The 12,223-nt window shown below is 49.3% G+C and overlaps 1 protein-coding gene across 1 annotated transcript; it reads left to right on the top strand.

Moving 5' to 3' along the window:
- Positions 1–4,835: 4,835 nt before the first annotated feature.
- Positions 4,836–11,171, top strand: HMOX1 (heme oxygenase (decycling) 1). The gene is made up of 5 exons (XM_009586702.1): positions 4,836–4,906; positions 5,223–5,343; positions 7,729–8,220; positions 8,827–8,935; positions 10,444–11,171. Exons 1-5 carry the CDS (start codon positions 4,875–4,877, stop codon positions 10,578–10,580), a joined length of 891 nt encoding a protein of 296 aa, XP_009584997.1. The 5' UTR covers positions 4,836–4,874; the 3' UTR covers positions 10,581–11,171.
- Positions 11,172–12,223: the final 1,052 nt, after the last annotated feature.

The following is a 12,223-nucleotide window of genomic DNA, read 5'->3' as shown; positions in this document are numbered from 1 at the left end:
GGATGACGCGCGTCTCCCGTACCCCGGGGGCAGGGAACCACGCAGGGGTGGTTTGGAAACCTTGGCGGGGGGGATTGGGGGGAGGGGGTCCGGGTCTCACGCTCCTTGCAGAACTTGGTTTCCAGCTCCATCTCCTCCCCTCCTCTGAGAAAGGGGTGTGAGCTGTGGCACAAGGTTCCCCTCGTTGCATTGTGTGATTTTCAAATCCAGGTTTTCACAGTTCGTCCTGTCTTGCAGTCAGGGCACGCTTTGTTTGTTACAGAGTTGTAGCACTGAAACAAAGGAGGCAGCACAGTCTGAAACATTTGCAGAAGCGGGATTTTTATTTGCTAACTCTGCCCTGCTCCCGTCCACACCTCCCTTTTGGTCCCAAAGCAAATCCCCAGCAGGGCACGGGGTTTGTCCCTACCAGCACGGAGACTCTGAGGAGTGTGGCGGGCTCTGCGCACCCTCCCCCAAAATTTCAGCCCAGTGTACCCATAACCTGGAGACCTGCTTCACACTTTAGGTCGCTGCCTGACCCTGTGTCTCTGGTCAAAAAGCAGGCACATGCCTTGCAAGGCGCTTCCTCTGTTCTCCCCCCTCCTCCCTGCTCTGTTCCCAGCCAGCCCGGAGCTCTCTCCTTGCTCGTAGCTGTGCGCTGGAGACACCCATGTGCTGCAGCATGTATATATCCATGCATCTATAAAAAATATGAATTTTAATCTGCGCTTCCTATTTTTGTCATGCTGGTTCATTTATGCCCGAGAAACCTGCCTGCACCTCCCTCTCCTACCACGTCGGTCTCTGGGGGTCCCGTGTGCGGGGTTTGCCCAGCACAGCCATGTCCATCTATAGGACCCCCCCAAAGGTACCAGCAATGCCAGTCCGGAGGACAGCTGCAGCGCCTGCGCTCCCCATGGGGATTTCCAGTGCGTGGCACTCCTGACCTCCCTGTTTCCACCTATATCTTTGATCTAGACTTGGATTGTTCAATGCTGAGGGCAGCGAGCACAGTCAGTTCTGCCAGGGCTGGGCTGGGCTGGGCCAGGCAATCTCCCTTTGGTAAACACGAATTAACCCACAGAGTATCCCTGTATACACCAGCACTGACTCCCTTCTTCAGCAAGTCATTTAAAGCGGTTATTGCAACTTTTTTTTTTTCCTGCTGCCGTTACACAGCAAGTCCTGGTTACTGAGTCAGCTTTCCGGGTGCAAACCAGGCAGCTGCGTTTTGCTATGTCACGGTGCATTTTGCTGTGTCATGGTCTGAGAGAGTCCATTAACCCCTCCGAGCAGGGAAGGCTGGTTTTCACCGGGTGGTCCCTCCCCTGCCCAGCCCAGCCAAGCTGAGCTGCCGGCAGCTGCCTGCCGGAGCCCAGCGTGGCACAGCACTTCCCACATGGGTTCAGGAGAGCTGACTTGGCACTCCGTGATTGCCTGCGAAACTAGGCATTTCTGACCATAAATCTATTGGCAGAACATGCTGTTAAGTCTATAAAGAGGAGAAAATCCCCCACTTCTCTATTCCTGATGAAAACACCAACCCCTCAGTAACTTTCTGTTGTTGTTAACAACATCTAACCCATCTCTTGATGAAGCATTTTCTCTGTGCAGACAGAGGCCTTTAAGCCCAGCAGGAGGCTACTTGATTCATCTTTGCTAGAAATCTCCTGGGCAGTTTCACTGGTGCCCATGCACATCACCCTCACGCGAGTAGCTCAGGCACCACGCAGCCGCTGCTCGCTGGAGGAGTAGGAGATGACAGGACTTCTGGCAGGCACAGTGGAGACCACAGGTCTGACACTTCGAGCAATCTCTCCTAGTGACCTGGATGCGGGCTGGCCTCTGCTTTCCCTTGGCCCACTACGCCCAGAGTGAGTTGCTCTGGGGGCCAGTTTGTTCCTTCCCCCAAAAGCACACACCTCCTTCCCCGTGCATTGCCCTCAAGTGTTGACTTCCCAAGTTCTCTTTGAGGAAGAGAGGGTCCCTCGCAAATCTCTGCCAGCACATTGGCACACTCGGTGTCATTAACCTTCCCCACATCACATAGCAACAGCACAGCCGAAGCAGTACAAGTCCTCGCTGCAGAGCACTGGATGGGGCCAGAAGTGCCCGAGGCCAGCAACTGCAAAGATGATGACACCTCACTTTCAGTTCTCTTTCCATCTTGCTGCAGGGCATTTGGGCCTTTCTGGAGAGCTAGGCCCGGTCTCACAGCTGCTCCATCCCAAATAACCCTGATCAGCTAGAGATCAGACGGCATAAATCAGTTATGGGGCATGGTTGCTAGCCTGCACCTATGGAAAAGCTCACAGAGGAGGTGAACTGTAGTAGGGACCTTCTCTCTTGTGACCAGCCCAGGAGAAGGTAAAGCCCCAAGATCCAGAAGGAGGTACATTGGCTCCATGTCCTGGGGCAGTGCGGTTACGAGCCAGGACTTCTTCCTGGGAAGAAGTATCCTACCGGGAATGGCAGCGACGTGACTAGACATCCTCTCCCCCTCCCAGTCTCACATCCACATCTGCCTCAACCCTGGATGAAAAGGAAGGAGGAAGACCTTTTGGATACATCCTTTATAGTGCCTGCAAGCATGCAGCCTCTTGGAAGAAGGCAGGCAGGCAGGGGACAAAAACACTGGCCTGAAAGCAACCAGAAAGTCCTTGGGGAGGAACTGGGTGCATTACCAGAGCTGCAGAACAGAGGTGAAAGGAGGGGCAGGGCTTGAGGGTTGGGTTTTTTCCATATTGTTTCATAAAATGAATAATAATATTAATTTTCATATTCTGATATATTTCCTACTTCCCTTCACCAGAACTACAGGTTCAATCTGTGCTCCAGCTTCCAGTGTCAGAGTAGGACTCACTGAAAAGGACAGAAAATGTGAGCTTTAAGGAGCGATGCCAGAGGGAAATGCTCATTTCGGGCAAAAAATGGCATCGCTGTTTTCAGGAGGGACTGGCCACGCAGCCCTATGCTCCCATGGACTCTGCAAAGGAGCTCACTCTCAAGGGATGTTTGGGGCTTTGTTGCGCTTGCTTCAAAGATTCACACATCCCGAGATACATTTATTTTACTTTACAGAAAAACAAGCAAGCCAGCAGCAAGTTGTCTGTAATGGCATGGGGGTAGGAGTGGAACGTGACAGCTTTTGCTAGCATGCACTGTTGCTTTAAAAGACAAAAGCAAGACAGGAAAAGTCTGGCTGAGTCAGGGTGGAAGCGCTGAGTAATCCTTCCTGAGCACTGCACTGCATGCCAGATGTCTGCCCGAGTCAAAAAACAACCGTGGAAGAGTATTTCCTCCAGGACAGCTTTCTAACCTACAGCACCAAACACAGCTGTGGCCGGGTGTAGGTGCAGTGACAGGGAGACACGCGAGGCTCGCGGCTTGGATGGCAGCACCCACCAGCAAAGCCACTGAGTGGACTTGCTGGAGGGGACAGACAGATAGACAGAAAGAACATGCCACAGTCCTTCCCCCCCCTCCCCAGGCTCTGCCTCCCTACCACCCCGCACAAGACTGCAGCACAGGGCTTTCTCACCCCTACAGCAGCAGGGGAATGCTGGCTTTAAGTGCCCTGCTCTTGGGTTGAAAGCAAAATTTGTGCTTTTCCAAAGCACAGCTGGCCAATGCATCGTCCGTCCTGGCTAGCCCTGCTTCAGGAAGAGTTACAGTTGGAAAAGAAGGGCCCTGCTTCATCTGTTGGCTGTCTCACTGACCACTTCACCAGACAAAACAGCAGAGCAGCCAGCTACTGGCAGAAGCACCTTGTCCAACTCTCTTTTCCCAAAAAAAAAAAATTATTTGCCTTTGAAAGCCTCTGCAGTCTCTTCCTCAGTTCCCCCCAAGTCTTGTATGACATCTTTTCAGTCCACCAGCTACCCCAGCCTTCTGGATATCTAGGAGATGGAGTGCTATTCTCCTAAATTGCCCTGCACACAGCTATGGTGGCAGCATTGGACAGTATTTTTTCCATGCACGAGGGAGAGGGGAAAGGATTTCTCTGTGCATTAAGTGCAGGCACACCTGTGCTGGCCCTGTGCAAAGTGACAAGGTTTATTCACCAGCGCCCAGCACTGTGCAAGGGCAGTTCCGGCATTTGCAGACCAGAGCTGGTGCATGCATGTGCCACAGCAGCTGGATTACCCCGGGTGCCCCCAGGGTCCCTGCTGTGCTCCCTGCTGCGGAGGGGGTGTGCTCCGTGCTGTGGAGGGGGTGGGCTCCTAACCTGCAGTGCTGAGCTTCCCATCCCATGGCCCACAAGTACCGTGTTACCTGAAAGATTCTCTGAAGATGTGCACAGTCATGGGAAATAAGACATTTATACCCGAGTCGTGCTAAGGCAGATGAGGATGGGTGTTGTCTTAGCTCCCCAGGCAGGGTGCAGCCAGGACACGGGCTGGGGTGTAGTGAGAGGAGGCTGCCCACCCTGCCCCAGGCACTGGCCCTGTAAATCCACCCCTCCTTGTCCAACCCTGCTGCCCCCAGCACAATGAGCACCTCTTGCAGCACCTGGGCTCTGCCTGCCATGGGCACTGCGCTGAAAGGGTTACAGAGCCAGGCACCCTTGAAGGACAAGTTGCTGGACATCTTCTTGTTTGTGCTTAGTTATCAGGAGGCATCAGGTGACTTCCTTCTGGTCCCTTGGGGCCGCATGCGAGGAGAGGGTGACAGCCACACTGGAAGGGGAAGTGAAGTTGTGTTGCAAGAAGTTCGTACTCGCACTGAGGTCAGCGGTTTGGCTGCTCACGTGGCCTGGCAGTATAAAGCTGGATGCGAGAGCCGGGCTGCCCAGCTCAGAGCTTCACTGTCCTGGGAGCAGAAGGGAAGGAGGAAAGCACGAGCAAGAAGAAACAACAGGGAAGCGGAGGAGTGAAACAAAGTGGAGAAACATGGAAACTTCCCAGACACATAGCTCCGAAAGGTGAGAGCGTGACGGGAATGGGAGGGAAGTTTTTTGCCAGCAGAGTATTGTGTTTCGCCCCTTGCTTTTAGGCATGCTGTTCCTGTTTCTGCTCTGCAGGGAACGGCATGCTCCTGCTTTCACCTCTGGATGGAGTCTGTCAGTCTTCCTGGCTCGGGACAGCATTTGGGATGCTGGTGCTCCCTGGTTTCTATCTGTGGCTCTCGGGAATGCTCTGTTCCTTTTCCCAGCCTCCCTGTTTTTTCCTAGAGAGCTAAGATCCATTTTGCTAGAGGAGAGCGACAGCACTGACATCTGTTTTGCTGCTCTTCCCCAGCATGTCCAAGGACCTGTCAGAACTGATGAAGGAAGCTACCAAGGAGGTGCACGAGCAGGCAGAGAACACGCCATTCATGAAGAATTTCCAGAAGGGGCAGGTGTCGCTCCACGAGTTTAAGGTACTTCATAGCAGCATTGCTTGGGGATGGGATTTCCCTGCCAGGAAATATACTGTTAGATCAGAATCGCTGCGTGGGGACTAAATGGGGGAGGACGGGGACAGCACTGTGCATTACAGCTGTCCGGTGTCAGCACCTCCCATGCAAAACATGCTCTTCATCAAACTCCAGCATGCTAAGATCTTACCGGCTCCTCTTGCAGAAGGCAGGGCAGGAGTGTGCACATCAGGATGTGCAGCCAAGCTGAAACAGGATAAAAAGACAAAGAGGTTCAAAGGGTTAATGTATTTTTTTTTCCTCTTTCTTCATAAATGTCTGCATGTTAATTATTGGCAATGATAGTTAATGGAGGTATGACTATGTGCAGATACATGAGTGGCTGAAATGCCAAAAAGAGGGAGAATACTAAATTTATGACACTAAGCAGCCACAGGTAGAAATAATGATGGAATAGTGAGAAAGTGAGGCTGTGGGATCATCTCTGGCACTGAAATTTGCAATGTTTTAGTTGTCACTTGGGTTATACCAGAACTGAGATCGTAACAATAATTACTCAAAGGCAGACTGAATTTGAGCAAGCCATGTCTGCCACTAACAGGTAGAAGCCTGTCGCTTTTCTTAAGACAAGAGAGAATCATTTGCAGATATTAGTCTGTGCCTAACCTGGCTAGATATGTGATTCCTGGGATCTGAGCCACATAACAAAGCCATGAGCAAAAACAAAGCACACACCTGGGCCAGAAATTCCTGGGAGGCTATAGGATGTGACGCATGGGCTTGCAAATACCAGCTAGCGATCCAACCTGTTGTTTAATTACTTTGTTGTTGAATTGTTCCTTGGCAAATAAATCTGTAAGAGTAGGAAAAAAGACTACTTATTTCTAACAGGTCGCATTCAGGATACTTAGTCAAGCATGAATTTAATCTCAGGTGCTGACTTCCTCCTGTTAAGAAATGCAGCATTGGTTAGGCAGTGAACTTTGAGACAGTCTGGCAATAATGTAAGAAGTCAGGCCTTCAGGAATACAGCTCAGGTTCTTAGAAGATATTTATGTGCTGTCAGGAGGAGTGAGATGTGATGTGGGTTTTAAAAACTAACGATAGTTTTCAAAAGCCACATTTCCCATTAAACCACTACCTGCCTCCGAAAACAACCAGTCAAGTTGTATTTTCTTAATTAGGCAATGTTCCTGTATTTTGTTTCTTTTCCAGTAAGCTGGATAACAGGTTATTGTTTAAAACACACTGGTTTTGTTTACTCTCTTGGCAAACCTATATATCTGCCCTGACACGTGACTCCCCAGAATCTGAATATTTGTTTCCACAACCGAGCCACTGCCTGTGTGCTTATCAAAGTCCTATTTGCTGGCACAGTGCGGAAAAGTTGGAACGGCAACTCTTTTACTGCAGAACTGATTGCTTTGTGGGAGAGTAAACGGCTTTCTCTCCTGTCATCAGCATAGTCCCGTCCACCCCCAACCCGATTCACCTGTACTGCAATACCTTCATGTTTTACCCTTTGCTGCTGATAAAGGATTCCAGTGTAAGGAAGGGGTGGTGTAGGTGTAATTATGTATACAGCCTCTGAAAACAGAATGCCCGGGGAAAGAAAGAACACAGCCAGATTGTCTTACACCACATGGAAAAGCTGGCAGATAGAAGAAAATATCACGTAAGCTGGGAAAAACAACAATAACAATGGTTTCAAAATAGAGAGAACACGCAGCTTCGCAGCGCTCCTTCACAAAGGCATCTTTCAGAGGCAGGCTGGGCTTCCAACCCCCTTTTATCTTGTCTCCTCGGGGCAACCAAGGAGGCAACCCCACTTACAAGTCTGGATGAGGAGAGCGGTAGTGCCTCAGTTCCTGGGATGGTGGGATGCCAACAGGATGAATATGTTGAAAAATAAACAGAGTGTGTCATCATCTCACAAGGCCCCACAAAGGGAAGCCACATCTTGAAGCATTCAGATTTGAACAATGCACCAGAAAATATACCTTTGGGAATACCCTCTCTATTGACCGAGGGAATGAGGAGAATAGACCAGGCATGATTTAATAGGGCTCCAGTTTCCATTACATCAAGCTGCAAGAACTTTCACTTGAAGGTGAAGGCAGTGGCTTTTAAGGGCAAGTAAGACCAATATCTGCTGGAAAGGGCTTAGGTCTTACCTGATGCTGCCTGAAGCAGAAGGGGAAGGGCTAAATGGTGTCTCACTGCACATTGCAACTCTGTTTTCCACATAGGAAACCTGCAACACCACAGATGTGCATGACTCATACTGGGTGTGCCCATGAGTAACTTTTTTGTTAGTAGGATTTGTCCCCAAAGCCTGAAGAAGACAGACAGATGCACCTGTAGCTCATCCTCTTCCTTCTCTTTCAGCTGGTTACGGCATCCTTGTACTTCATCTACTCTGCTCTGGAAGAAGAGATTGAACGTAACAAGGACAACCCAGTTTATGCCCCTGTGTATTTTCCGACGGAGCTGCACCGGAAAGCTGCTCTGGAGAAAGACTTGGAGTACTTCTACGGCAGCAACTGGAGGGAAGAGATCCCATGTCCTGAGGCTACTCAGAAATATGTTGAGAGGCTCCACTACGTAGGCAGGAACCACCCAGAGATCCTGGTGGCCCATGCCTACACTCGGTATTTGGGAGACCTGTCTGGGGGGCAGGTGCTGAAGAAAATTGCCCAAAAGGCCCTCCAGCTGCCCAGCACTGGAGAAGGGCTGGCTTTCTTCACCTTTGATGGAGTCTCCAACGCCACCAAGTTCAAGCAGCTCTATCGCTCCCGCATGAATGCCCTCGAGATGGATCTTGCCACTAAGAAAAGAGTCTGGGAGGAGGCCAAGAAAGCATTCCTGCTAAATATACAGGTGAGTAACAACCAGACAGCTCTGCCTGCCCACACCCTCTCTGAAACAAGATAATAGCTACAGGGGAAAGGTAAAGCCGGTATTTCTACTCTGGAGTTTATGGGAAGTTGTGGATTAGGGCAAGATAATCAGAGTTGGATGGCTACACTTGTCCAACCTGGGAGCTTAGTAAAAGGCTTGTCTCTGAAAAGCTCTTCTCCCTCCCCTAGGGTTTGAATTCAGTCTCTTCTGTTTGCCATTATTCAGATATGAATGAGGGCTTATACTGGGAATGGGGATCACCATCTATCTGTCCTACCTCTGTAGTACAGCTCCACAGGTCCTCTCTGGATGCTGACTAGATGCATAGGTACCTTGCTTTCCTTCCCATCAGAAGATGGGCAACAGCCTTCTCCTGAGCTGGAAGCTTCAAGGAGAACCTGTAAAGTGAACAAGGAATTTGAAAGACTTCCACAGGCAGATTATGTTCTGTGCAAAAAGTGCCAGGAGACTTGGACTGAAGGCTTGTGTCTTTCTCTAGTTCCTAAAGTGCCTGGGGCAGGGGAAAGGGGTCCAGTGAAAGAAGAAGAGGAGGCCACATAATGAGACAGTGTTCCCTCTTCTCAGGTGTTTGAGGCACTGCAGGAGCTGGTGTCTAAGGGCCAGGAGAATGGTTACCCTGTGCAGCCAAAGGCAGAGCTTCGCACAAGGAACGTTAACAAATCATATGAGCACGGTAAGATACTTCTAGGGGCAGGAGTTTAACATTGCCCCTTGTGGTTTTGTTCTCCTCCCTTCCTATGTTCTTCTTTGTAAAAGCGACTGAGAAATGAGCATGAGGTGCTTGCCCTGTCTCTTCTCCAGCCATCAGCAGCTAGCGCAAGGAGAGGCACTGGTGTGTGCAAAGCTTCTTCTAGACATGACAGAGCAAGGATGACACCTGTGGGCTCTCCAGAAATAGTATCAATGAGGGAGCTTTACAAGAAGAGACTCCCCTCTCCTTCTCTTAGGTTTTAACAAGTGTAAGGTTCATTAGCCACGTGAGTTTCAACCACAAGGAAAACTGGCCTTGAGTTCACAGAAGCAACGGCTGCAGTTTTGGGCCCAGAACAGCTGCGATGCCACGATGCTGACAAAAATTTCTTCCAGACACACAGCCCTATCCAACACCCTGTCCTTTTGGACTAAATCTCCCTCTGCTCATTTTTCTGCCTTCCAGAAGTATTTACTGAAAACACTCCTTGAAAGTGTGCTGGGTTTATAATGAGCATTGTTCTGGATGGTGAAATATGACCAGCTGGGAAGTGGGGATGTACAGGCTGCCCATCAGTTTTGCAAAACTGAAAAAGCTCCATCTACTGACAAACACCGATCCCGAACTGGGCAAAGCCGGAGCAGTGGCTGAAAGCAAAGCAATCCCTTTTCAGGGAGTCAAGCTTGTGACTGAGTGAGGAACAGGCTCAGATGTTTACAGAGGAGGGTGGTTTCCCTGATAACGTGTGATTCAAATAAAAAAGTTCTTATGACCTACCCAGTTTGAAACTAAAACGGAGATTTTTCAGTGCATACTGGATTGAACCACAGTTTTCCCATGGCAAAGAATGAAAAGCAAACCTCGTCTTGCGCATCTCTAGACAATGAAGCTTAAAGCAACTTCTTTGGGAAATGCAGTAAAAGTTCTCTGTGAAACTTTGCCGCTCTTTTCCCAATACACTCATAGTAGGATTTTCAGGAAAGTTTGGTGTTGGATGATGAATCCCATCCTGAAGTTGTACTGGAAAGATTATTTGTCTGGAGTGCTAAGGACTACCTGTTTAAGGTCATTAGATGCCTAACCAATTAAATCAATGAGAAGTAGGAGACAAAATGCCTTTTAAAATTCTGGCTTAAGTATTTGGCTGTCTTCTGCACACATCAAGGGTTTGATGGAGCTGGGCAGTGCATTTATAAGCCTGTAAGGAGACAAGGGAAGAGGCCAGTACTCAAGTACAGGCAGAGAGGTTGTAAGCCTTTGTGATTCCCAGGTCAAGTCTGCTGCTTCCCTTCTTCACCTATCCCAGGAAAGCAGAACTTGCTGCCGCTGTTTCCCCCACCCCAACTGGGCTCTGGGCTTCCTCCTTCTCCCCTTGACAACTCCAGCAGGGTCTGCTCCGGCACTGGGGAGAGCACGTGTGGCATATTGGCAGCTTCTTGCCTCAACTTGTTCTCATCCACTTTTTTGTTTTCTTTTCCCATTTGATCTAGGTCCAGCGCCTGGGAAAGAAAGTGAGAGGACAAACAGGAGACACACAGACATGATGCCCACCACTCCCCTGATGCGGTGGATCCTGGCACTCAGCTTCCTAGCCACGACAGTCGCCGTGGGCTTATTTGCCATGTGAAGAAGCAGGACCTTCACCTTCTCTTCGTGCCTTCCCTCACCCTGAACTAATCCACCTTCCCCAGTCCTTGTGAGAGAAATTCCCCCCGACTGGGTACTGTGATCTTGGCTCTGCCACTAATATTAGGAGACTTTTCTCCCCAGAAATCAAAGAGAGTGCTGAAAGGGGGTCAGGCAAAGTCTCTCCCATGCTTGGTGTGAGCTCTTCTCAGAGACTAACTCTATCACCAGAAACTAAGGGTAGAAAAGGCTAAAAACAATGGCCAAGAATTGTCGTTGCTTTACAGACTGCCTGCAAAAATCCTAGAGGAACAGAAATGCAACTTTGACACCTGTCTCTCCTCAGAAATACAAAGCTCCCCGGAGCTCTGCTCAAATTTTTATCCTGCTAAATAATACTGTGATCACTTCTGTGGAACCACACGGCTCCTGTGGGTTATAGACTGTTTTATATGACACTAGTAGGTCTTTGTAATTCTTTTTCCAATCATTTTTGTTTTTTTAAAAAGCAGAAGACGGTTGTTGAAGATACAGTGTCGTTCTCTTGTCTGGTTATATAATTTATACACATAATAAACTTCAATGTAAAGTCGTCAGGCCTGGTGTTTCCTATTATTAAAGCCTTACCTGGGGAGAAAGGAGGTGTCTTTCTTCCTCCCAGTTTTATGTCTTTTGGAGCTGCTGCCTCCAGAGACATTACAATAGATGAAAGTGGGAGCTATCATCAGAGCCAGACTCTGCTCCCACTCAGTGCTAACAATAACCTGTTAGAAGCTGGGGCAGGTTTCTTCAGCTCCTACACACTGGTCTCTATTTCTAGAAATGAAATTCTGTGAGTGTACAAAGTATCTTTAAGGGGCGGAAGCTGTACGTAAGAGCTGGTTGCTATTCTATTAAAAGCAAAAGGTGACCCTCAAACGGTCTAAACCAGGACAGCTCTCCCTGACCGCTACCAACTAAGGGCTGCATTTCCAGACTGCTTTTGCGAGAACTTCAGCATGAATCAGAAAACCAAGTATGTTTTCACCACCCAGAAATGAAATGCACAGTAGGTTCTGATCCTATGAGGCAGCTAAATGGGAGACATCAAGCATGCAACTGCATGCCCTCACCTAGGTAACAAACCAACCCAACTTACTCCCAGGACTCGTTACTCACAAGGCATGGCTAAAGGGACTCCGAACACACGGCACTGCTGGAGCAGCCTACGCACACAGCTTTCTTTCCCCCCCTTTTGCTAAGGCAGATCTGGAGGTCTGGCTTTGTGGCCAGCCAGGGCCCTAGGCCATAGGCCCTATCTGCTTCAGGAGGTCTTCTAACACAAGAGAGGCTGCAGTTCAGGTATGGCACAGCAGGTACCAACAAGGCCATTATCTATCACCTCAGAGTCTTTTCCTCTCTTTCTACCAGAAAGCCTCTGTGATCAACCTGTCTCCATGATGCTGCCTGTTCTGGCTGTGACCTTAATCCTAAAGACACGCTTTCCTACTGATCTGTTTTAACAACCAGCATTAAACCTGCTCACACAGCAAGAATCAGAAGGCAGGCCCTGCTGAGAATAAGTGGGACTGTCATTATTCTCAGGCTCTTATCTACCCTATATCCCTTCCTAAATCCCCTTTAATACTTCTCTATTTGGACCCT

This window comes from Fulmarus glacialis, unplaced genomic scaffold (assembly GCF_000690835.1).
Source record: "Fulmarus glacialis isolate BGI_N327 unplaced genomic scaffold, ASM69083v1 scaffold34291, whole genome shotgun sequence".
Lineage (NCBI taxonomy): Eukaryota > Metazoa > Chordata > Aves > Procellariiformes > Procellariidae > Fulmarus > Fulmarus glacialis.
This window is presented reverse-complemented; position numbering and strand designations above follow the sequence as displayed.